Source organism: Leucopleurus acutus, assembly GCF_964270905.1.
Source record: "Leucopleurus acutus genome assembly, chromosome: 17".
NCBI lineage: Eukaryota > Metazoa > Chordata > Mammalia > Artiodactyla > Delphinidae > Leucopleurus > Leucopleurus acutus.
The window spans coordinates 6,173,876-6,201,819 of record NC_139159.1 but is presented as its reverse complement, the minus strand read 5'-3'; the positions used below and the strand labels follow the sequence as shown (position 1 = coordinate 6,201,819).

Genomic DNA, 27,944 nt, shown 5'->3' with positions numbered 1-27,944 from the left:
TATCTGGCAGACCCATCTAATCACATGAGTCCTCAGAAGCAGAGACTCTTTCCCGGCTGTCCTCAAAGAGATGTGATGACACTGGAGCCAGAGACATACAGTATTGCTGGTCGTGAAGATGGAAAAGGGCCACAGGCCCAGGAATGCAGGTGGCCTCTCCAAGCTGGAAAGGCAAGGAAACATTTCTCCCCTAGAGCCTCCCCAGAGGAATGCTGCCCTGTTGACACCCGACTTTAGCCCAGTGAGACATCTCACCTATAGAAGAAACCTAGGCTATTTTAAGCCACTAAATTTGTAGTAATTTGTTACAGCAGCAATAAAAGACTACAATAAAAGACTAACCAGGAGGGGTGACCAAAGATGACATGGTGTCTGGGAAGAAGGAAAAGCTTTTCCCTCATCCTGCTGTAGCCTCCCTCACTCAGGAAATATGTGGCATCAGCAGAAACGCAGACGTTTACGCTGGTAACTCTTCAGATCCAGTCTGGCTGACAGAATTTACATTCCTGTATTTCTACACTCATTTTGTCTTGCAATAGACTACATTCTGGGTCGAACACTTAGAACAGTGTTTAGTATATGTAATGGGTCCTCTAGAACAACGCGCTGAATGAATAAGTGAATGTGGTCACGACAGGCTCTGCGAGGGACTGGAGTTACTCTAAAGTGCTGGTGGACACATCTCCTCAGGAACTGCTGACCTTTGTCTTTGTTTCTAGTTTAGGATGGTCAGAGTCCTGTAAAATACAAGGCTAAACTGTATTTTCTGACATGAGTAAACAGCTAAATCAGCAAGGAAAAAGGATGTGTAAAATCTTAATAGGAGAAATAATTATCGTATGATCAAAGTATTTCAAAATCAGATACAGATACTTTTCGGTACACATTACAGAAAAATTTTCAAAGCATTTGGTCAGAAGATTTCTTAATGGCTGTTGATCAATGCAGCATCGAGAAACTTTAGTGCAGATTTTACCAAATGCATTTATCAAAATGGGGTTTTGTTCATTTTCTCTGCAAACAAATGCTGTTGCATTAACTCTGATCATGTATCAAATTGGTTTGCCTGAATATTTAAAAGCTATCAACAGAAGCCAGCCCTTGCAGCTAAAACCTCAAACATACTTCTCGAGATCTATTCCTACTCCAAATGTGTCTAGACTAAAGCTGGAAGACAGAATAAGAATAAAACCAAAATTTATCTGTATAAATAATAAAAATAACTTTTTACGCTCTAAGTGTTTTCCTCACTAACATGGCACATTACCGTTCCTACATGCTACTGCATGGGTAGGAGCAACATCATTTTAGTTGCTGGAGTATCACAGTGTTAAGAATATCTGCTTCTTGTAGTGTCAGGCTTTCATCTGTTAGCTCTTTGTTTGGAAATGAAGTCACGAGAATAAAGTCAAGAGCTGCAAATTCAGGACGGGACTGTACAATAAAGTCCCGAACATCCAGGATCCTGAAGAAATAAGATAAAAATAATTTGTGATACAAAAGTTTTATTGTCAGTTAAGCTTTTAGCTAAAACTAGATAATAAAAAAAAAATCACACAATTCTTATCCTTACTTAAATGTGTTGTAACCTTCTTTAATTTAATTTCAATGGATGGATTTACCTTGGCTTTACGGTAAAATGTGAGCATTAACTTTGGAGCGCACCTGACATTTACTCTCACTGTAAACAGACACAGTCTTTAGGTGAGTTATGCATCAGAGAAATGTCAACAATGTTATTACACTACAGGGCCTATTTTTTCAGAGTATAAAATATCTTAGCAGCACATGACCCAGAAAAAGGTACCTCAGATGAGCCTGTGTCAGTGTGAGTCTATAACTATGAAAAGTGTAAGTTATAAAAATAATTTAAAAAAAGTACTCTCACATATATACAGTAGCTCAACTAAGATCATAAATGTATCTCTTAGTGGGATACAATGAACAAATGTGTTATTAGCACAACAAATGTACAATGAATGTTAAAATGGCATTTAAAACTGTTTATTTGAAGTACTTGGTAAGAGTACAATTAAACTTCATTTACACTATAAATTTATGTTATAAAGAATTTGCTATGTAGAAAGTTAATCCTAATCAGGGTTATCATAAACTTTTAAAGGAGTAAAGTCCAAATCAGGTTTTACTAAAGCAAAGCAAATCTGATTCAACTTCTCATGGTTTTAGCAATGGTGCAAAACTATAGCTTTTAACAATTCTCTTTATTTTTGAGTGGTATCTGCATTTGCACCAGTATTTGGACAGTTTACAGAGGATGTTTAAGTACTAAGTGCTTCACTTCTTACACACAGCTATTACTCTCTTAAAATTTTTGTTTTCTGTCAAAAACTTACTTCAGAAGTAAATGTAAAGAATTTCGTATTCATTACTCAAGCTGCATCCAGTTTTACAAAGATAAGTCACCCCAAGCTTACCTGTGTGTGCTATTGAATCTTTGTATCAAACGGCTCCCATCTGCTAACCTGATCTGAATTTTGGTCGTTGGCACGGAATCATCAATAAGAACAACTGCATTAAGTAGTGACTTCTCCTCTTCTTCTGGGGAGGAAGGCGTGCTGACTATTTCAGGTGTGAGGCTAAGAAAGAAGAACTGAAGAATCAGAATGTGAATCTGAACACATAAGGTGCACAACAACCCGAAGACAGCAGAACCACCACTTAGACTTGCACCTGACCTCCAGTCATCCCGCCGTGGCTTCTGCCCCAGTGGGGACATGGCTTCCTTGGGGTCTCCTATTCTACCTTCTTTCATGATATTAAAATTACCTTGGGTCCTATGATTCTGATTTAGTTTATCCAGCCTCTTTTGAAAGCCTAACTCTGTATTCCTTCCTCCCCAATCCCTTTGAAATTTCATGAGACTGTTCAGCACAATGGTCTTCAGTCAGAAACCTGAGGAGCAACTTGGAGTTAACGTCCAAGACTGACCATGAGCACAGACAGACTTGGTTTCAGATCCCAGCTTTGTCAATTGTGTGAACTCCAGTACCTAAATTAATCTCTCCGAATCCCAGTTCTATCATTTATAAAATGGGGGGGGGAATAATAATATGTCATGTAGGTCTGTTATAGTAAGTCCTTCATATAGTGCTTGGAACAGTGTTTCAAGAGGTATCAGCTATATTTGTACTTATCATCAGCACTAAGCTATCAACTTAAACTTAGTTGATATTACTTTAAAAATCTGCTTTAAGTAGTTACTGCTTTACAAGAGAGTAGTTCCTAAGTGTGAGTGAGAAATGAAATTTAATAGATGGTGATGAATTTATAATGAACCTTGTGTGATACAGTATCTTACCACTGGACCTTGGTTACTAGTGACCGTAGTGCCTTCTAACGCTAGCAGGATGACCCATCATTGTAAGCCGAAAGCGAATCTCAAAAATAGAGTGCTCTTTTGATTAAGCAATTAAAACAAATTAAAAGAAATTTAGAAATTCTTCATAGACATCAAATCTTAATCCTCTTTCAGTCATCCTGCGGGATTCTTTGATAGCCTTGATGTTGATTCTCTCAAATACTGGGACTTTCATGGCTCCCTATAAATGACTGTCTTTTGAAAAAAGTAAAATAACTATATATTTATCAGTAAAAAGTCCTATGAGCATCTGTGCTTTAGTCTAGTGTAAACCTAGCTCATCATGACTCCAACTCCCACCCAAAAACTTTCTCAGCATGTCTGGCAAAGTGGTAAAATTAACTGGTACTTACTGCTAACACTTCGCCTTTCCTTAGCTACTTCCTGACACATATTTTAGAACTAATTTCAGAATGTAGTATTAAGGAATTTCCTTTCAAGTTTGGAACTGAGGACTGAAACAGCTGCACCGCCAAGGGGGGCTACTCTGCAACGGTCCAGTGTCCCTTACACAGGGAGGGGGATGAAACCCAAAGAGGGGACGGGAGTCAGTGAGCATAAAGGGCCTCTTCCCTCTCCCTTTGCATCCTTATAACCAGGTCTACACACTGTCATCACCACCACCAGCACAGCCTCTGCAGCATTTGCTATTTCATTTAGATCCTGGAGTGAGGGAGGCACTGTTGCTTAGTGGGCAACAGCACGGATGCAGGGGCCCGACTCTGGGATTGACTCTGCCACTTATTAGACGTGTGACTCTGGGCAAGTCACCGAACCTCTTTGTGCTCAAGGGCTGGAATGGCCTTTCGAGATAATTAAGGCCAACCACATCATTTTATAGGAAAGGAAAACTGAGTCACAGAGATTGAAAGATACCCTCAGAGTCAGAGAGACAGGCAGTGAACAAGCTGGTTAGTGTGTTGACAAAAGCTAGGAAGGAAGAAAGACCATTCTATAGCTGTTAGATCTGCCTCTCAGGAAAAAGTACTCAACCTGTTCTTTTTGTCCCTGGCTCTCCTCAGTTTGTGAGATCACTCCATTTTTTAAAATATAATTTTATTTCTTTCAATGAATTTGAAATAAAAAAAATTTGGAATAATGAAAACAAGAAGTCATATTAACTTTAACATTTAGCTCTCAAAGTCACGGCTGCGTGTTATTTCAAACTTTCTCCTCATCATTCAATTCAAGCCATAGTGACATTTTTAATATACTGTATGTATGTTTCAAGAATTAACATTAAAAAGAAAAATTTTTTAAAAAGGAAAAGAAGAAAGTTAATTGACAAAACAAGCTTTCTAGGCAAACTGGAGGAAAGGATGTAGCTTGTAAGGGGAGTGATTCCCTCAGACCCATCTTCTTCAGACTTAAAGGAGGGTGGTGGGGATGGATGTAATAAACTCAGAGGCTAAGAGGAATGTATTAAGAAAGCTAATTCTTGTCAGGCTCTGTTTTGCCAGCAGAGCTGCTGCGAGTGAGGGGCAGGGGTAGAACGGGCGCTGTGGGAAAGCCGGGCACGTCCGGGCTCAGCCGTCCGGGGGCAGGAGAGGGGCAGCCCGCCTGCCCACCACGGGCGCGCGGGCGTCCCCAGAAGCACCGACTGCACAGGGCAGACAGATCCAGTGGCTGTGCAGTCAGGCAAGGGGCTGCAGAACCGCTGGTCAGAGAATGAAGCAGAGGCAGGAAGGAAGGGGCTGTGAGACCTTAGAGAAGAGGGCCCTCCAGGGCCCAGGGACCAAGGCGCAGGCACACCTCAGGCGTAGTGGCCGGACTCGGGGCAAACGGCAGCTCGTGGATGCAGTGTGCCAGACAGGCAGTGACTGTGCTGAAGCAGAGAGAGATTTACTTCATTTCACGATCCGTATCATCACACACGCCAGCTCAGAAGCCTACCGTGAGCGTGTGTCAGAAGTGCCGGCCCTGCCGTCAGAAGCGCTGCTGAGGTTTCCTGGCTCTGCCTGGCTCGCCAGCTCACTTTCAGTAAATAACTTGCTGCTCTACCATCAAAAATTTGTGGTTTTACACCTACGGCTTGCTTGCTCCTATAGTATTACGTGAAGGTACTGGGTAATATTTCTATCGCATGTAGGTTTACCCCGTTTTATTGTGGTCTACAAATAAGTCAATTTCCACCTATGTAAAGTTTTGTTTGCAATTAGACTGCCAACTATGGAAGACAATGGAATCATTTCTCATTCTGTTTTGTTTACTTCTTTTTAATTACTTCTCTGTTCAGTAAATAGTTGTCTGGAGCTCTTGGGAAACAAGCCATTTTATAAAGTTACTTTCTGAATAGAAAAAGGCTGACTGTTAGAACTTTTATGTTTTAATATGTTTCTTAACGTGAAGCCCTCTAAAATGCTCTGTGCAATCCTTCACCTTCTAGAATATACATAGCCAAATATTCCGCATCTGGACCCATGTACATCACACAGGCTCACACCACCACGCTCATCTCCTGTGTAAATTTTCTGTGCGTCAGAAGCTGGAAACTCTAAAGACTACATTTCTCAGACTCCCTTGCAGCTAGGATTTTGTAGGATTCCACCCTTCCATCAAGCAAATAAATACATACTTGTACGGTGAAAGTTAAGACCATGGCGTGGAGATGATGCAGCTCTTCTGGTCCCCAAGGTCCTGGAGGCATCTGACTCTCCCAGTGCAGTCATGATGGGGTGTTCTAGCTCTGGGCCCCAGCTCCACAGGCTCTGAGCAACTGATGGGGCACAGGAGGTGTTTTCTCTAGAAAGTTCTGTTTGTTTCTCCTGTCTAAGGAAAGCTTGGTTTGCTATCTCTTCCAGAAATTCTATAAATTATTCAAGGCTCTGTAAGAAAACCCTTACTATTTAATCTAGCAAATGGATTCTGTTTTCCATAATCGAAAACCCTGACCAATATGGCTAATGATTAACACAGCATTATCACCACTTATCTTTGCCATTCTTCCTTCATCATCTTCTCCTTTTTTTATTGTCATTTTCTCTAGTTATTTCCCTTATAAGTAAAAAGGCTGGCCTTTGTAAGATACTATGATCAATCAGATAATAAATCATTATTTTCACGAGTTCAAACTGCCAATTATAATCACTGGGTCTTCTTAGCTATCTTCCCTTTAGGCAACCTTCTTCAATTTCAGTTCTAGGTTTACTATACAACTGACCCTTGAAAAACACGGGTTTGAACTGGGCAGGTCCACTTACGCATGGATTTTCAACAGCAAACACTATTACAGGATCTATAATATAGAGTACTACACGATCCAAGGATGGGGAGTCGTGGATACAGAGAGCCAATTATATGAGGAGTTTCGACCGCTTGGAGGGTCGGCGCCCCAAACCCCAGTGTTGTTCAAGGGTCAACTGCACTTCTACTAACAAAGATATGCATTCTAACTTTAATTCTTGGTCATACACTTAAATAATAGAAAAAGAAAGCATATGAAACAAAGAGATGACTGGGCATTTAACCTGTGTTTTAATTAAAAATCATAATCTCAATAAATATTAAGTAAAAAATGAGAAGTGCTAGAAAATATTAAAAAACTATCTGGGGGTTGTAGTTATAAAAAAAAAAAGGCAGGAAGAAATAGGACAATTCAGGAGAAGCCTGACTGTGTTGAAAGTAATGAGAGATGAGGGAGAATTTCCAAGCAGACCTGTCCTTAAAAGAGCAAGGTCAACACATGTTCCTGTATTCTCCACATGTCTCAGAAATAAGCCTCTAATGGGAGAAGAGGATGCAGAAAGGGAGACTTGAGAAATGAAAGACAGGTGCAGAGAGCTGATACTGAATTCCTTCCTATGTTGAGAAATGAGAGGGGAAGAGAGAACCGGTGTGCACAAGGCAACTGAAAAGAACTCAGAAGGGAAGGAATCACATGAAAAGGAACAAAGGGTGCACAAAAGGGTATGTTGGAAACATGGCCAAGGCCGCAATTCAGCATGCCACCTGCAGTAACCTGTGGACAAATGGAGGGTCATGTTTACCAGCACATGTAACAAGCTTTATGAAGAGGCAAGCCATGGCTATTATAAAGGTGTCCACTCGTACATTATACCACGCACACTGGTTTCTAAGTTGTGCTCGGCAAAGTCCTAGGGTTCTTTGGAAATGTCTGAGGCAATTCCCTCTTCCTGCAATAAGAGGAGTTCTCTATGTGTTCCCATAACTTGAAGAAAGAGTTTGGCTCCTTAAGATATATCGAAAATAACCAACTTAAGCCCACTGCTTTGGCTTCAACAGCTTAACAATTACCTATGGCAGACAATGATGCTTACAGCTGTGATCTAAGATACCTACTGTTTTATCTAATCAACAATTCCCCCTGTGAACCCACGTAATCGTAATCAGAAAGAGGCAGGATGGCACAGTGGTAAAAAGCACAGACTTGGGGGCCAGAGTGCCCAGTTTGAAGCTCACACACTAACCACTTCCTCGCTCAGTCACCCTGGGCAAACTGCTGCATCTGCAAATGGAGTGATAACAGGGTCTACGCCAAGGAGCTGTTGTAAAGATGAAATGAGGTAATGACTGTAAAAGTGCTCTGAGGGGGGCTTCCCTGGTGGTGCAGTGGTTGAGAGTCCGCCTGCCGATGCAGGGGACGCGGGTTCGTGCCCTGGTCCGGGAGGATCCCACATGCCGCGGTGCGGCTGGGCCCGTGAGCCATGGTCGCTGAGCCTGCGCGTCCGGAGCCTGTGCTCCGCAACGGGAGAGGCCGCAACGGTGAGAGGCCCGCGTACCGCAAAAAAAAAAAAAAAAAAAAGGGGGGGAAAAACGTGCTCTGAGGGCCAGGAATGTGGTAACTGCTATCTAAGTATCACCTATTAATATTATCACCAGATTGGCACATCTAATTCCATCAGCAAGGTCTTCACGGTTTATATTTTAGTTTTTACTTCCCAGGTTACTTTGCTTTTCTTGATCTCAAAGCAAATTCATGTTGAACAAAGACAAGCATTTTCCTCATTTTAGGGCTTTACCTCCCAAGTTTTTGTCCTTCTCCACTGAAAGCCTTGAACCTCAGTCTAGGTTTTATGTATTCTTCATCGTGATGATCCTCCATATCCAGATTCACGTGGCCTCCGTGAACCAGCCGCTGAAGCTCCAGGGGAATCTCTCTTAAAAAAAGAAAAACCACAGTGAGATACCACCTCACACCTGTCAGAATGGCATTAATCAAAAGGAGCACAAATTAACCAATGTCGGCGAGGATGTGAAGAAAAGAGAACCCTTGTGCACTGTTGGTGGGAATGTAAATTGGTGCCGCCACTGTGGAAAACAGTATGGAAGTTTCTCAAAAAACTAAAAATAGAACTACCAAATGACCCAGCAATTCCGCTCTTGAGTGTATATCCAAAAAACCACAAAAGCACTAATTCCAAAAGATGCATCCACCCCAAGGTTCATAGCAGCATTATTTACAATTGCCAAGATATGGAAGCAACCTAAGTGTCCATCAACAGAAGAATGGATAAAGAAGATGTGGTACATATATACAACGGAATACTACTCAGCCATAAAAAAGAATAAAATTTTGCCATTTGCAGCAATACGCATGGACTTAGAGGGCATTGTGCTAAATCAAATAAGTCAGAGAAAGACAAATACTGTATGATGTCACTTACATGTGTAATCTAAAAAAATACAACAATCTAGTGAATATAACAACAAAAAAAGAAGCAGACTCACAGATATAGAGAACAAACTAGTAGTTACCAGTGGGGTTGGGGGGAATATTGAGCTAGGGGAGTGGGAGGTACAAACTATTAGATGTAAGACAGGCTACAGGGATGTATTGTACAACCCAGGGAATATAGCCAATATTTTGGAGTAACTGTGAATGGAAGGTAACCTCTAAAAATTGTATAAAAATAAAATAAAAATAAAAAAAAAGGAAAAAGGTTTTAGTAAACCTTTTGAAAAATGAGTCTACACTGTTGAGATTGTGACAGTTAAGCTGTGAACTTGAAAACAGCAATTTTTGCTTAATTTATAATTTAAAAATTTCCGTGATGATTGACTGCTTCTCATAGATCTTTCTTCCTTAAAGGTGCCTCATATTATTCCTTAGTGATTCTCAACATAGGGATTTTGTCATCACAGGGAGGCTGGAGTGCTTCTGACAGAAGGCCAAACTGTAGGGAAGCAATTTACACCTAAGTCGGCGTTAGAAAATCCGGATGAGGACATAACAGTTAATGTGAATATTCATTTCTAAACACCCTGGAGGAAGTGTGGAAATCTGACAGGGGTGATTTTGATTGTCATGTGATTCACGCATGCTGCCCTCCCTTAGGGTCAGGATCAGGGCAGGAGATGCTCTGTCTCGGGGTCTCAACTTACACAATGAAGACTTGTCGGGGGTTCCACAGAACCACTGAGGGTCCCACCAGGGGGTCATGTGGATGACAAGGCTGTTTATAACGCCCGAGCCTAAAACCTAAGGCTTAGGCTCTATCTTACATATAAGCAAAAAAAAAAAAAATTTTTTTTTTTGGTATTGTATAAATATGCTTTGAACTTTTCAGGAACTCATCTGCCATATAAACAGAAGGAACATTGCACTTTGTCTTGTTTGGAACTGTACCAAGTGCCTGACTGCAATGCCACTTATAGTAATTAAGTTGCCAAAGTCACACACCTCATTATTCTGTTTTTTGTGTGTTGTATCTATATGAAAAGTGCTAGACTGCACACAGGTGCAGTCTAGGTCAGTCTATCTGTCTACTTTGTTATGTCTTCTGGTGTAATCATACCTAGGCATTAGACGTTGAAATATGTTTAGTTTTATGATAAATTACCTTCCTTTTTTACCATATTTTAGATGAATTATATGAATGTTTTTAGAAATAATATGCACAGATTATGTTATCTATAAATTCTTCTTTGAGGATAGTGAAGATAGTGTTACAAAATATTTGTTATAAAAAAGGAACAATGATTATACAGCTGACATCCACTATCTGACGATCATTTTTTTCAAGGAGTCGTTTCTAAAATCGTTCTTGATCATAATTTGTACTTGAGGATATGGTGTAGCTCAAATGAAAAAATTCTTAGTGTACCATGACTGACCACTAGCCTACAACGTCCGTCGAGTATTTTCATTTAATAATAAATTAGTTTTGATCTATATTATAGCACATTCATCATCATGTTCTTTTCTTCTTCCATCTGGAAGTAAGCGTCATTTCAGCAGTCATGTTGACCTTTACTCAGTAGATGAGCACTTCCCTCACCCAGTGGCTCCCAAGCTCTGCCCAGTGACTCTGCAGGTTTCCAAGTCCACAGCACTGACTTCAACTCTTACCCTTCTATTTGCCACCAGCATACACTGCTTCCCGGGTCAGCTTCCCACCTTTCTCAATGACCTCCCTCCCGCTTACAGCATTTCTTGCTTTTCTTTGGTATTCTGACATTACTTTTGTAGAATTCAAATACAAAATCCATGCTAATTAGTTCTAAAATGCCTTTCCTCTCGAGTTCCTTGCCCACCTCAACTCCGATGAGTTCCCATCTCCACTCCACTTCAGCCACTTTCCTGGGACAGATTTCCTCACTTGCAAAAGCCCCACCTTCAATTCCTGGATGGAGTGTAACCTCCTGCTCCAGCCCCTTCACTGCTACTTACATCTCCCAGTTCATGGCCAGCCTGACACCTTTCTTCAGTTGTATTTCTACTTAGGGATGATCACACTGTCAGCTAGTGAAAGCACAATGCAGAAAAGCTTTTATAATCGTAGCAAAATCACTTGATTCCTCGTCCTTTAGCCAGAAGGCCTGGTGAGTTATGATGTTCTTTAGATGTGAATCTGGTTTACTTTCACAAAGTATAACTTCAAACTAACCTTTTGAAATCTTCTGCCAGCAGTAATGCCACTTTAAAAGCTTTCTAACATAAGTTGCTGAAATTCAGGCATACATGCAATGAATCACCCCTGTCAGTAGTGAGCAGGACAGTGGCTTAGTGGATGAGCAGCTACCTGCTAATCAATTCACTAATTTATTACAATGCCTCTGCTCAGAATTGGGACCATAGCTTCACTGGATTTTAAAAGGGACCAATGACCACTGCTCCCCCCCAGCAAGTTAAGAACCACTGACATACAGATAGCAACATGTCCTTTATATACTTAAAAATATCCTTCCCCCCAGCAACCACTTACAGAATATATTCCAGTATCTCACTCTTAAAAACCAGTAGAGCACTACTGAACAGCGTTCTGTTTACAAGAAAAAGAAGTTCCACCCTCAGTAGCAAATAGAACCCAAGTAACACATCTTACCCTCTCTTAACGGACTCCAGAAACTGAGCATTTGTTGGGTCACTGTAAGGTCTCAATTCTCCATCGTCTAAGCTGAAACCATTGCTCCACAGTTTAAGCAAAATCTGAACCTTTTGAGCGTAGGAAAAAAGAAATACAAGAACGCGTCTGCATTAAACAATTTTAATTTTCAAATGTGATATTTATGATTTACTTTATTTAAAATATAGAGTTATTTGTCCTATTCTTTTTTTTTTTTTTTGCTGTACACGGGCCTCTCACTGCTGTGGCCTCTCCCGTTGCGGAGCACAGGCTTCGGACGCGCAGGCTCAGCGGCCATGGCTCACGGGCCCAGCCGCTCCGCGGCATGTGGGATCTTCCCGGACCGGGGCATGAACCCGTGTCCCCTGCATCGGCAGGCGGACTCTCAACCACTGCGCCACCAGGGAAGCCCTGTACCATTCTTTATTCAGCTGAAATAAAGGTATAAACGAAGCCACGTGTGAGATCTATATTTAGCTTAATGAACTGACAATGGCTGAAATAGCAAAGGTCCCATCGCTGGACCCTCGCCTTGAAGTACAATTATTTCCGGTTCACTGAGAAGACCAAAGTCCTGAGAGCATCCAGCTGCCACGCCACACCCACCCTTCTCCATCATCTCTGTCTTCTTTCTTTTTTAACATCTTTATTGGAGTATAATTGCTTTACAATGGTGTATTAGTTTCTGCTTTGTAACAAAGTGAATCAGCTATACATATACATATGTGGCTGCTTCCCACTAGCTATCTATTTTACACTTGGTAGTGTATATATGTCCATGCCACTCTCTCACTTCGTCCCAGCTTACCCTTCCCCTCCCCATGTCCTCAAGTCCATTCTCTACATCTGCGTCTTTATTCCTGTCCTGACGACCCTAGGTTCTTCAGAACCTTTTTTTTGGTTTTGTTTTAGATTCCATGTATATGTGTTAGCAATATGGTATTTGTTTTTCTCTTTCTGACTTACTTGACTCTGTATGACATACTCTAGGTCCATCCACCTCACTACAAATAACTCAGTTTTGTTCCTTTTTATGGCTGAGTAATATTCCATTGTATAGATGTGCTACCTCTTCTTTATCCATTCATCTGTCGATGGACACTTAGGTTGCTTCCATGTCCTGGCTATTGTTAATAGAGCTGCAATGAACATTGTGGTACACGACTCTTTTTGAATTATGGTTTTCTCAGGGTATATGCCCAGTAGTGGGATTGCTGGTCTACCCGTCTTCTTTCCTGCTGCAGAGCTTAACTATTTATGCCAGGGGGCCAGACAGAACCTCCAGAGACCCTCCAAGGCTAAACTATACATGTTTAAAATGAAACACAACTCCGAAATTTCAAAAGGCAAAAACAAAGAATGACTTTAGGCATTTCTATGTTTATAACTCAGCTAATTCTACATCATGATGGTACGTCATTTATAATAATTATTGTAACATATATGTAAGCTCATGTTGACAGTGAGTCATACGTTCTCTCAACAAATAGTGACGTATCTCTAAGTGCAAGGCACAACTGAGATATAAAATACAAAATTTAAGGACGAAAACTTACACACGATTGTAAGTCCTTTTAATCCATGCTTCAAAACATCACAGAACAAAAAGAGATTATATTATTAATTTTATAACAAACAGTAGTAACTAGAGGCAAAAATCTACAATTTTTCATTTTCTTTCTGTACGTACATCTTGCAACTGATTTTCTCCATAGATGTATTCAGACCGCTTACAAAAGGAATTACCCAATCTGTATCCTCCACCTGTAAAAGACTAAAACACACACATAGCAAATGAGCTAAAAATCCACTGAGGCTTATCAAGCAAAGTGGTAAGATAATGTGTGATAATATATTTTAAAACTGTATCAATTATAATTAGCCAAACTGGTTTATACTTTGCAGGAAATTTTTATATTAAAATAAAGGTCTTATATTACAGAGAGGTATACTCTAGTAAGAAACTATATTTCTTCCCACAAAAACATTAGTGACTCAGAAGCTGAAATAACTTAGGCCAATCTTAAACTAAGAGATGCATTTATACACTGAAATAATATTTTCAAGTAGAAACAGACTTTAAAAACCCACCTTTAACATTTTATGACAAGTCTTATAATAATTATAATTCTTGAATCCTATTTCACAAAGTAAATAAGAGTTTCATAGAGAAAGGAAGAATTTTATAAATGAGTATAAATTACCCTGAAGAAAAGCTCCATACTTCTAAGCTGCTTTGATTCAACTGTGACAAATCAACTAGACTGTACTTTTTGTTTTGTTATACTAATTACAACGTCTTCTATTTTTCAGGTAATATAGCTTATGAGGTAAAACTGCTGTTCCTTTTAATCACCATTCATATCATAAATGAGCTATTAATCATCACATTGCTTTCCTTTCTATAGACTAAATTATATCAATCCTATATTTTTCTTACAGCATTGGAGAACTTGCAAGAACCAAAATTACCTGAGACTTAACTGAAAGAGAATTTCAAACTGTGGGTAAAGAACGAAATGAAAACTAAAATTTAAGTTTCATTTAACAAAAGCGGTTCTGAGCAGTGGATGACCCTCACAATTACCAGACAGGCCCCCCAGGCACACTGGACACCTACTGAGCCATGATCCCTGAGGCCGCATGGTGGTTTAGAAAACCTCCCAAATGATTTTGATGAGGGAACTCAGGTTGGGAAATGATGATTATAAGAATATATGACAATTATACACAAAAATATACTTGAAGTCTTCTTTGATATACCAGTAGTCTGCCAGCTGACATAGTTATAAAAGCTGTATAAAAGTTTTATAGGAATTCAAGGCACAAAAACAACTCAATCGAGAAAGGAGAGCCTTTCAACACACAATGGTGAAGCAACTGGACCTCCATAAGGTGAATAATGAACCTCGATGTAAACCTTATAGAAAGTTAACTCAAAATGAATCGTAAGTTTAAATGTAAAAAGAAAAACGATAAAAAATGTTCTAGATAACATGAAAGAAAATCTTCCGGACCTATAGTTAGATGAAGAGTTCTTGGACAAGATACCAAATACATAAAAGAAAAAAAAAAGGATAAACTGGACTTTATCAAATTGAAAACTTTTGCTCCGTAACAAATCCTGGTAAGAGGATGAAAAGACAAGCTACAGTCCAGGAGAAACTATCTGCAGACCATATATCTGACCAAAGACTCATACCTATTAAAATATATACAGAACTCTCAAAAGTCAACAGTAACAAACAATCCAACTAGAAAATGGGCAAAAGTCCGTTTACTGAAGAGGATAATAAAGATAATGGCAAATAAACACATGAAAAGATGTTCAATATCACTAGTCATTAGGAAAATGCAAAGGAACATGATGAGCCATTAAGAAAATGCAAATCAAAACCACAGTGAGTTATCACTACACACCTATCAAAATGGCTAAAATTATAAACAGTGATATTACCAAATGCTGGCAAGGATGTGGAGAAACCAGATCCCTCCTACACGGTGGAAAACGGTTTGGCAGTATGTATATATATAAACATATACATACCCTTCGACCAGGCAGCTGCACTTCTAGGCATTTATCCCAAAGAAATAAAAACTAATTTACATACAAAACACGAGTGCTCACAGCAGCTATATGTCTGCCTTCCTTCCTTCCTTCCTTCCTTCCTTTTCTCTCTCTCTTTCTTTCTATCCATTTCGTTAGTTAGTTGTGCCGGGTCTTAGTTATGGCAGGTGGGCTCCTTAGTTGCGGCGTGCCAGCTCCTTAGTTGAGGCATGCGATCTCTTAGTTGTGGCATGCATGTGGGATCTAGTTCCTAGCCAGGGATTGAACCCGGGCCCCCTGCATTGGGAGCACGGAGTCCTAACCAATGCGCCACCAGGGAAGTCCCAGTAGCTATATTTCTAATGGCCAAAAACTAGAAACACCTAAAATTTCCCTCAATAAGTGAAGAGTTAACAAACGGTGGTACATCCACGCCATGAGCGCTACTCAGGAATAAGAAAGAAGGGTCTACTGATACACTCAATAACTGATGTATCTCAAGGGCTTAAGCAGAGTGGAAAAAAAGCTACTCCTAAAGGGTCACATACTGTACGATTCTATTTGTATAACATTCTCGATATTACAAAATTACAGAGATGGAGAACAGATTAGTGGTGGCCAGAGGTCTATTGAGGGTGGGGTCGGTGGCAGTGACTCTAAAGGGGGCCACCAAGAGGAGACTGTCGTGATGATGGACAGCATCCAGATCGAGGAGGTCACTATACAAACCTACACCTGTGATAAAATGACACAGACCTACACACAAACCCTGCACCGAGGTTAAATTCCTACCTTTGGGACTGAACTATAATCATGTAACAACCGCTGGGGGAAACTGGGTGAAAGGTGCATAAGACCTCTCTTCATTCTTTGGCAAATTACTGTGACTCTATAATTATTTCAAGATAAAAAGGTAAACAGAGAAGTTTTATAGAAATGTTAAGAAACTGCCTCAACTTTCGACCATTAGTAGAAAGATTATATAGACTTAGAAAAATAAAACAAATATTTGAAACAAATATACAGTTAGAAAAACAATGTTTGCAACTAATATAAAAATCTTTAGGAGATGAAATATATAAACAGCAAATTTAGTTTTTTTTTTAAACTTTAATGTTATATTGCTTTTATATTTTATTTATTTATTTTATTCCTTGGCCACGCTGGGCGGCATGTGGGAACTTAGTTCCCTGACCATGCCCTCTGCAGTGGAAGCTTGGAGTCAACCACTGGACCACCAGGGAAGTCCCAATAGCATATTTAGTTTAAAAAATTCAGCCCTTACCTTAGATTTGTCATCACTCGAAGCTCTTGTGGCTTCATTCAGAGGGACAGCCCCATGTTCCCTTGCCTCTTTGAAAAGTTCATTCACAATTTTCCCAGTTGAAGGTCGAACTATATGTAATCCACTGCATTCATGTTCACTTGAATAGAACCTTTAAACATTACAGTTCATGAATAAAGACAGAATACAAACATAAACTACTTTAAGGCAAAAAGCTACACGGTCTTAGGAAATGACTTTTATTTAAAGAGAGCCATTTCTAAGGCCTTTGTGGAAATATTTAATTTTAAAAATGGGATTAAGGAATTAAGTAGTATCAACAGTTTGCAGAGATTTGGTAGCAAATTCAGCATCCCACCTGAGCACTAACTAGTTTGTTTCTTCCTCACTTACCCTCTGTAACTGCTCATCTATCACATGAATCTCTTTGACAGCTGACAACCAGGAGCTAAGCCTCTCCCCCCGGAGGAATCCACATTCAGTAGGACCTGGTCAGTGAAGAGACTTCTACATTTAGATGCTGTAAATATCTAAATCTAGACCACAGGGCTACACATAGAGTTTACTCCTCAGAGAGTTCTGGTTGAAAAATTATAACCTCCCTGTGTTAAAGGTAAATAACTTAGACCACAAACAATTTTCTCAGTGTTAACTATGTAGTGAATCATTTCTCTTTTCTTTTCTATTTCATAATGGTCTTAGGGAATATAAACATTGCCTTCACATAAATTAGTAACCTATTTTATCTTTCAAGATTTTTTACAATCAAGAATATCAGAAAATATAACCAATGAAATATCAACATGGAGACTTCCAGAATAAGGTGACAATCAAAGCTCATATCCTTGACTACCGATACCCTCCAATTCAGTTCCTAGTTTGCACTGAACTGACTCACAAAACAAAGGGGGAAAATTATATCAGCACTGGAGACTAGGAACAGAAGTCACCTTCAAGACTTTCCCAAAATTAGTATATGCAAAACTACACAGGAAAGGGAAGGGCAGCTCAGCTCTCAATTCACTGTAAGTGGAAGAAAGATCTACACGGAGAACAATGGACACCAGCAGAACTCCACTAACAGGCCAGCTCACAACTACTGAGGGTGGGGTGGGATGGATCCAGCTGCTAGCGCTCTGGTCAAGTACACTGAGGACTAAGTTCACCCAGAGCAGGAGCGTCTGGAAGCCTTCCTGCCCAGCGGATACTCAGAGGGCCCAGTACAGACAAGCAAGGCCGAACACTGCCATGGCTGGCTCTTACGACAGGGGTCAGCGTTAGAAGGCGCCTGATAGCAGACGCCTTAAATGGCAGCACTGAGAAAGGAAGGGGAGGGGAGGGGAGGGGAGGGGAGGGGAAGCAAAGCTTCCTGCTGCAGCTCCTCCTGTTGGAGCCCCTTCCCTCCTGTCTCCTGTCCCTGATCTGGCAAAGTACAACGATAGAGTTCCTTTTTCTCAGCCTTGGTGAGAAAGACCTTACAGGCAAAACCTGACGTAGGAAAAGATTTACTAACTTCTTTATGGTCGCTGATTTTTTATTACCGATATAAGAAATCTTTGCCTACCTCAGGGTCTATTTTCTTCTAGAAGTTTTATTGTTTTCCACAATCCATCCTTCTCCTCTTTCATAAGTATGCCTATATACTTGACTCTCCTTCTCTATTTAAATTCATCTGATCATCAACGTTTGTCCACTCCCATAGATAGCAACCTCCTCTATACAGAGGACTCTCAAATGTATGTCTTTAGACCTTCTTACTTACGGCCCGGTGCTGAACTGAAAAGCACCTACTTGAATCCAGTTAATCTCTTCCCATTAATGATCACATTTTCCCTGGATACCAGATTAAGAAGCTTTCAGTCTTCCCTCTTTCCCGTTCACTTACTCTCTATATTCCACGTCATCACGTTTCTACAATCAATTCCTTGAAAGTACCCCACACCAGTTTCACCCCTTTCTGCTCCATTCCACTGACACCATCCTAACCTCAAATTTCATGCCCACATTCTCTGGATTACTGCAGCTGTCTTCTTGATTTGTCTCCATAGTTTGTTCTTCCCATTGCTATTTATCTTATACGGTACTGCCAGACCTACTTTACCAGAAGTATAATAATAATAACCAACATTTATCAACTGCTCATTTAATCCTCATAACAATGGCATTATCCCCACCTTCCAAATAAGAAAACTGAAGCTTAGGGAATTAAAAACACTTGTCCACAGGCAAAACCTTATCAGAACAGAGAGAAAAAAAGATAGAAAACTGAGGTGTGTCTATGTCTAGAATCAAAGCTCTACCGCTCTACTATAGTTTTTATGGTAAAAGCTACAGTGAAAAACATACACTGGCTTTCCCCCGCCTTGCGCACAAGAGCAGCTCTCCTTGGCTGTCAAGGCTGGCCGTGATGTGGCTGCATGCAGGGCTGGATGCATAATGTGTGGGCCGGCGGCAAAATGAAGGTAGGAGTCTCCTTGCTCAAAGTGCATTGAGAATTTCAAGACAGTAATACAGAGCGTTAAACCAAGCTCGCGGCCCTTCCCGGAGAGGGGCTCTGGGCGAAGGCTGGGGCTCCACGTGCACGAAGCACACATGGCGGCACCCCGCCCACCCAGCCTCACCTGCCGCGAGGCTACTCAAGTTCTGCTGCTCCTTTCTGGCTCGCTCTTGGCATTTTTATTATTTTTTCTTCTGGGCCTATTTTGTTCCTTGTCTTCTGTGCCTACCCACATCCTAATAACCTTTTAAGCCCCAGCTAGGTACCGACACTGTGCTAGACATCTGATAGACTTACTGGATTCTCAAAACCATACTAGTGTCTCATGACTTGTAGGGGACATTTTTTTTTAAGTTCTTACATTTTTGGACAAGAAGACTCACATTTTTAAAGTTCTATTTGTGACAGAGAAGCTTCTGTGGATGAATATGTAAAAGCAGCTGTCAGGCTAACTTCTGTGAGTTTTTCTGTAGATCCTGCCCCTCCTCTTGTAAATTAAAAATAGGTCACACTACGTCTAGAGTACTTAAGTTTCACATTATGTACACAGTGACTTAAAATGACAATGAACAGATGAATGTTTTGATATCTAATGTTGTCCAAGAAGGTGGACCATTAATTAAGACTGTTTTCTGTACCAGACAGAGCGGTAGACATGCAATGAAACCCGGCAGATGTCAATGCTGAATGTGAAGTCAAGGGAACTGCATACTTAGCATTTGAAAATATCACACTTTGCAAGCAGAAAACATTGCCAATAATCTGCTTCACATTGTATTTTAAGCAGATTGAACATAGTATAAGCATCAACCAATATATTTAAGGCAGCTCCTCTTTTTGGATATGTAAATAATTCTAGAAGTCAAATCTGAGGCACAAAGTCCTTAAAAATTGCATTATCAAATTATAACTGCTAATGGCAACAGTGTTTCAGATAGCATAAAATAAAAGAGAAAAAACCACTCATTGAAATATCTTAAGGATTATATTCGAAGAGCAAGGAAAATATTAATACACTAATCTTATTTTAAGAAGTCAAATATTTTGATTTGTTATACCAACAAATTAAGTCATTCAAAATCTGTTCAAACTGGGGAACAGTGGCCAAATAGTTAATGAGTAAAACTTTGGTACATTAATATTTTGAGCTCTTTCAAAATTTCAGAGACTGTATAGATTAAGGAAGCAGTTAAAATACAAAATATTATATATATATGTCTATGTATGTGTGTATAGGCATACACACATACACAAACATACATATTAAATAAGAATTAAATGAAAGGGAAGGATATTCAAACAGTGCCAAGATACCAACCTGCAGATTATAAAGGAAAAACTGTATCTTCCGACGGAGTGGGGTGGTGGTCAGCACCTTAACCAAGTGAACATAGCACCAATAGTGGGAAAACCTGAAACCATATGGCTCCTGATGTGATATAATACATAGCAGAAAACATCACTAACTAGTGTTCTTAACAAATACGTTTAACAAGAATCTAATCGTGAGGAAACAATGACCCTGAATGTGGCACATTTTAAAAGACATCTGGCCCCGGCTCTTCAAAGTCCATGTAATAAGCTTTAGATTATATAGATGAGCTAAATGCAGACAACAGAAAGGCTGGGAAAAGTGCTCTGGATTCAGATACCAAACAGGCATCATGAGTGGAATGCATGGCCCTTGGCTGGATCCTAAACCCGAAAGGCTCTAAGAGTACCTGACTATAGACTACGGATTAAATGACTTACGCAACTAGTGCTCATTTTCTAAGGTGTGATATGTTATCAAGGTTATAAAGGAGTGTGGGCTTCTTAGGGGGTGCAGGCTGAAGCCTCTCGGGATGAAATGCTATGATGGCTGTAATTTACTTCCAGATGGTTGAGTAAAAGACAGCGTGTGCACCAATGTACTGCTGTATATAACATGTTAACAACTGGTGAATATCGGAGCAGACACGGCATATATTCATTGTCTTTATCTTTGATTATCTATGGATTTTAAAATTTGTAAAATAAAAAGGTGGGGTGAAAATTATAAATATTATTCTTTCTTTCCATCCAGGTCCAGAAAGGGATGTCATTGTACCTCCCCTACAGAAAGAAAGAAGGTAGACTAGTGACAAAGAAAAAAGAAAGAATAACTTCCAGTGAATTTTTCAACTTTTGATAAAAGAACAGACTTTCTGAAAATGAGATATAATGGGAAAATTCAAGTTTCTCCCCAGTAATGAGATTTGCAGTGCGGAAGGGACACTGAGGAAAACATTCCTGGAAACAAGAAAACTCATGACAATAAACTATACCTGGTTCTCAGCTCTTAAGACTTCACTGTTGGTTGCTTTTATAGTTCAGGGATTTTAACAATAGTAAATACTATCTAGAAGATCACTATTAGATGGGTCATCACCCAACAGAAGGAAAGACAGATTCCTGAAGTTATAGATTCTTAAATGCAGGACTCCATGGATGGGCTTTAAGAAACACACAAACCCTTAAAAACGACTGACAAAATTGTACATAAGTCTTGCTCTGGGGGAGAGGGGGTATGGCTTTCATCAGATCCTCAATGAGTCCAATGACTCAAAAAAGAACCACAGTGCCCAAGAAAAATACTATTCAGTATACTATGCTATGTAATGTCTATCAAAATATTAAGTATTTAAGATAATTTTCCCATAAGTTTCTTCTGGCTTTCTGACTATTAAAGTTTCAGAAATAGTATCTAAAAAACATTTATTTTAAGAAGTTATAGTTAAAAATAAATTCCCAGGGCCATTTAAAATAACGTGGGATTAGTGAACTAAAAAGGGATACAAGTTTAAAAACCAAAACAAAACTTACCTTTGAGGTGGTGTTCGTGGGCTTTTAAAGGCTGTAGCGTGAGGTCTATCAGATTTGGAAGCTTTGCATTTCACTTCATCTTCATATAATTCTGCCAAGGCCAACTATAGAATAACAGATTTGTCATAAAGTATAAAAACACTAGAAATAAACCCTTCTACACAATGACAAGTTATGAGTAGAAAATTAACTTGTAACTGAGTAGTGAAGATGTCTAATGAAAAATGAAGGCTGCCATTTCAGAAGATGACTCCCTTCCAAAATAAAACTGCTGCATCTCTCATTTATAAAACGAACCAAAAATGCCACATATAGTAGAATAAATTAAAGTTACAATAATTGTTTAATTACTTTCAATGAACTATTCAACAGTTTCAAAAACTATTTGGTAACAGATCATTTTCAAAGTTGGACCTACAATTCTTTTAAAAATACTTGAAGATGTTTCACACTAATGTCAGTTTGCTCTCATCAGATCCCATAAAAATATTTCACTTAGCTGTTCAAGTTTTCAAAATCTGAGTACATGAAACAATTCCAAAATTATTCTACTTAAAAGTTTACCAGACATATAAATTTCATCAAGTTTAGGAAAATGAGCTTCATTTCAATGAATGATATATACAGTTTACATAACTTTCAGAAAGCAATATTACCAAATTATGCTTTATAGATATATGGCTGGATAGCTTCAAAATGAAATAAACAAAGCATGGTTTTTGAAACTGGAATTTTAAGAAATTATCAAAATATTTCATTATCATATAAGTTATTTTGTTCCCAGTTCTGGCTTTCTTGGACAACTCAAAAACTTTCCTTTATGCCCCTTGTGGCTATTTAATTATAATTGGCATGACCATAATCTTTGGAAAATTAAAAAAAAAAAAAGACAAAAAAAATCCCCCAATCCCCCCAAAACCCAGATGAAGTGCTCCTTCTAGAAACATGAGAAATATAAAAACTATCTCCAGGGATTCTTTCCTCAGTAGGAAAAGAAAAATAGGGAACTGGGGAAAAGTTAATTCTCTGAAGATTCCATTAATCAACCTCTTGCATACAAGATATGCATACAAGAAAACAAAAATGAGTCTTTATTTTTCCCACCTAATTTTTTACCTCCACCCCATACACATATGTCAACTTTCATATTTCTAACATGGCAATTTTGCAGGAAATCCTAATTATAAAAGTGCTATGTAGCCTAAAAGGACTTATTAAAATCCTAACTTAGGCTCTTACTGTGTGAGCTTGGGCAAATTATTTAACTTCTCTGAGCCTCAGTTCCCTCATCTTTTAATGCCTATTAAAACAATACCTTAGCGGTGTTACATAATGTATGTGAAGCACAAGGCAAGCGCTCCGAGAAGATATTATCAAAAAATGCTCAGCAATGATTGTGTCAGTGTTTCATTTTCCCCAAGGTTTCTTTTCTTCCTGCAGTGTTATCTATATATCTCCTATGGTCTTTTCCTACTTATCCTCTCCAAAAGGAGAAAACAAAACAAAACAAAAAACCCACCACAAAACAAATGAGAAGAGACAGAGGCAGAGACAGACAGACACTCTGACTACTTCGGCCCAAAGTTTTCAGAAATTTTTACCTCCCTGAAATTTCTTCAAAACCGTATTCCTTTATGGATTTCCTCATAAGCTGATAATATTGCTCTATGAATTACTTTTATACTATTCCTATTCCCATCAATGAAAATGTTATCTGTATGTCAAAGGGCCATTTCAGCCATCATTCAAGAAGCCTTTTCTAATTTTCTTAACTAAAGTGGTATTTCTTTTCCAAATTCTCATAGCACATTTATATTAAACATTACATTGTCATCACTTGTGTACTTTTCTTACTATTTCATCCCCCCTACTATAATTTAGGTTTCCCAAATTGTTTTTAACATAGCACATGACAGGCACCCAACAAATTCTTGTTGAATTATGTAGACTACAACTCAACATGAATCATAAAGAGACACAGATAATGTTACAGATTTAAAAACTGAGATTGTATTTGCTATAGTTTTGGACCTTGTTTTTTTGCTTTAAGATGATTTGAATAAACCCTGTAAATCAAATAATCTTCTTCTATAAAATAAATGAATAATGCAAACAATGCCTTTTGACTCCATGGAATGCGGAATATATATTAACAAAATAGGAATATGGAGAAAATTACATTACAGCAGGGAGCCCACCTAGCTGAAAGGGCCAAGTTATCACCAGTACATCATTAACTTAGAGGAAAATGAATGCTATTTAGAGGGAATTAATGCCAGGATCCATGATGTACCTGAAGCATCATATGGCATAAATTCATAAGTAAATATTTTAAATAAAGTTAATCTATATTATTTGACATAGCAAATGACACCACATCAGAGAGGAAATTAACTGATGCACTGGTTAAAACCAGTAGAAAACAACAACAAAATCTCAGTCAAATAAAGAGATAAAAATGTGTGCACTGTGAAGTAAAGATGCACTGTGAATTACCAGGACAGACTTCCATGAGCTAAACAACTAGATTATGAAGATATTTCAATTACACAGAGAGAATAAAGTATGTAAGCCCTGATAATCTTTTCTCTAGAATTTGAAATGAGAAGAATGTGAGAAAAGAACCTGAAATTGTGGGTGAGAACATCAAATATACAGCAAAAGATTAAAAGTACTGGAATTCCCAGTCTTAGAGGGACAACTGCCAGAAGGTATAACACAGATGTTTCAATCTAGAAAAGCAACATCAGCATCACCTGGGGACCCTTGAAAACTGCAGATGCTCAAACCCCAACCTAGACCAAGTGATTTAGAAAATCAGGGGTGGGGTCTGGTGTCTGTGCTTAAACAAGCCTTCCAGGTGACTCTGATGTATGTTAAAATTGAGAACCAACGATACGGGACGGTGACATCAACAGGACGAGGGTACTTGTGACAAGTGCAACACAGTGCCAGACATCTGTACACTTTTCTTACTGATAGAACTCCCCTCTTTGCCCCATCCAAAGCCCACTCTGAACCCTAGGAAGTACTGAAGTTATTAGCCCCAAGTCTCCTCAACTCCAACCTATATGGAAACAAAGAAATAAAAACAGAAATCTTTTTCTTTTGATATCATTCTGGAGGAAACCTGGGGCAGAAGCATACGATCAAATACCTTAACTGTTAACCCCGTTGTGTGGATGGACTGAGGGGCATGAGAAGAGACAAAGGGCTCTGAAAATGTTCACAAACACTAACGGACACTGAGGTTTTGGGGGTGAGTACTGTCACTAACAATCCTATACCAAACTTTCCCACTGAATGTTCCCAATTTTGGAGGAGGAAAGGACCTAAGATCTACTCTCAGTTTGAGATCCATGGGAGATTTCTGAATTTGTGGGTCAGAGGCTCACGGTGCTGGGAAGCTTTTTGGGAGATGACGATCCATCTTTCCTCTTGAGGTGAATGAGGAAATCTCTCCTAACGTAGATGCCGACAAACCCTACGCCGCATGGCAGCTAAGAAACAGGTACTCAGTGGTACTTTTGCTATTTCCAATTATACTGTGAAAGACTCTCAGAGCGAGTTGTCAGGAAAGTTAAGGAGGATCTACTGAAAACTGAACCAAGTGGGTAAGTCTTAAAATAAACATGGCTAGATTAAACAATAAAATAATCCCCAAATAATCAATATCCAAGAAACCAGCTGGGGAGACATTATCCAATTCTTTTAAATCTTTGATACTCTATTTCTTCACATGCCATCACTTGGTTGTTTTCAGGTTTCTCTGCAAATTCTTCACATTCTTATTAAATTCTAAGGGAAACACTATGAATACTTAGTGTATTTGATATTCCAAATCATGTTCATAAAAAATCAGTTATCTGCTTGAAACTACCTACCGGGAAGTAGACAGGGGATGGAATTAAAAAAACCCCAAAAAACCCTATTTTCTAATTGATGGTGGAAAGGAAGGAATTTTCACAATTGGCGACATCTACCACAATATCTCCAACAATTTATCATATCTTAATCCAGTGGATGAAGTATAAATTTGTCAAGTATCAGGTGATCATTAGCCAAGCTGTTCTCATTTTTCACATAAAAAGACAAAATAGATTTAAATTAGAGAAAGGATATTAAGTCACATAGTTTTAAGTTTAATAGCATTAGCATGGACTAACCAGTGAAAGTTATAGTATTTTTCTCCTTTAAGGGAAAAAGAACCAACTATTTACTAAGCAAGTCTGATCCAGGATAACATGGGATTGAACAGACACTTTATAGACATTTCTTTATTTCATCCTTGACACCACCATCGACCTCTAGTTTACAGATAAAGACACTGAGGATCAGAGAGGTTAAGACATTTTTCCGATATTCACATAACTATTAAGTGTCAGGGTCGAGATGCAAACCGAAGTTGTTCTGACCAGAAACTCCACTTTTTCCCTGACAGTCCATGCTGCCTCTTAGTGATACCGGTCTTCAGCAGAAAATACGAGGTGGATGAGACCTTCCTGCCCCTTGATTCTGTTTACTGCATCTGAACTGACTATGAACACTGGAACTATTCTACATTGAGTTCATCTCCTAACCTGACACCAATCTCTCCATTCTCCAAATTTGTCATTTTATGCCCTACTTATTTTGGCACTAATTCATACTCCATCTCAAAATGTTCTGTTAAATATATGTGTATCTTATTTCTGCAAAAAATAGGTAGAAATGTCTTTTATACTTCTATGCCCTTCAACAGTGTCCCAGCACCAACTGTGGATTTGAGGTCCTATTTATCTCCGCATTCCCGAGCTTAGCAGTATGTTACATGGCAGGTGGTCATTATATGTTTGTTCAAAGAAATAGAATGAAGGTGTAACAATGAAGTAATAGAACTTTTCTACCAAGGCTTGTGGATTGAATGTCATTTATTTTAAATTATAGCTCCCTACAGATGTTTACTTTTTGAATTTTATCAATGACCTTACAAAGAGACAGTTAAAAAAAAACCACCTCTAAAATGAGTAGTGTGACGCAGCTGGCGGGGCAAGATTTGGTGCGCTGGTGTTTAGTTAACTAATGTCAATGTCCTGTAACATTACGCAGTTTTATTTCTCTGTTTCTTATGTGCAATGTTTTCTAGACTGTAATCTGTTACAAGTAGGCTGCGCAGCCGTAGGATGAAATACTTTTTAGTTCACCCCTTTAAAAGGGAAAAGCTATCTGATAAAAAGGAACCCCTTTACACGTAAGTAATCGAGCCACAAACAGCATCCAAGACAAACAAGATCAAACCAGCCCACGCTGTGACTCGATTTCCCCACGGCCACAGCAGAGCTTTCTTCTGCAGTGAGTCTGACCGGAGCATCAACCGGTGAAGCACTCAACTGACCCCTAACCCCCCAAACGCCATTCGACATGAGCAGCTGCTTCTTAAACTGCAAGTGGGGTGGAGGGGAAACGAGGCAGGGGCACCACTGACAGCCGGGCTCGGACACTTGTTTTCACCGACGCCGCTGCCCGGCGCGCCGCCTGGGGCGGACCCGCGGCGCCGGAATCACAGTTCGGTCCCCGAGCCGGTCTGGGGAAGCTCGGCCGCGGCCAGGGCGGTTCCACACGCCCCCGGCCGCGCCGTCCCCGACGCCGCGCCCCCGCCCCGCCGTTCGCCGCACCTGCAAGTCCCGCGCGCTCGGGGGCCGCGGCCCCACCGCCCTCGGCCCCTCCTCGCCCGCCGCGCCGCCGCCGCCGCCCTCCGCCATCTTTCACTCGCTCCCGGCACCGCCGCCGCCGCCGCCGCCGCCGCAGCGTCTCCCGCGACTTCCGGGGCCGGTTGCCTGGCAACCGCGGGGCGGGGCGGTCCCTGCGCGTCCCCGCCTCCCCCGGCCCCCGTGCGCGCTTCTTCCGGCACCCGCCCACCTGTGCGGTCCCGCTTCTTTCCTTAAAGGAAGTTGGCTCAGAATTTCCCCGCCAAGAAGCCTTTGCGTAAACCCGGAGGCTGCTGGGCGCTGCCCTGGAGGGCAGCACGGACTTTCGTGTTCTTTTAACCCCACAGGGAAAACGTCCCCTGGATGTTTCATCTGATGAAAAGTGCCACCGTCCTTTTC

At 39.9% G+C, this 27,944-nt stretch overlaps 1 protein-coding gene across 1 annotated transcript; it reads right to left on the bottom strand.

The window, feature by feature from the left end:
- On the bottom strand, positions 1 to 27,617 carry UBXN2B (UBX domain protein 2B). Its single transcript, XM_082858538.1, has 8 exons — positions 27,513 to 27,617; positions 21,859 to 21,962; positions 16,518 to 16,668; positions 13,376 to 13,459; positions 11,665 to 11,774; positions 8,359 to 8,496; positions 2,436 to 2,597; positions 1 to 1,465 (listed from the first exon to the last, which is right to left on the bottom strand). Exons 1-8 carry the CDS (start codon positions 27,597 to 27,599, stop codon positions 1,303 to 1,305), a joined length of 999 nt encoding a protein of 332 aa, XP_082714664.1. The 5' UTR covers positions 27,600 to 27,617; the 3' UTR covers positions 1 to 1,302.
- Positions 27,618 to 27,944: the final 327 nt, after the last annotated feature.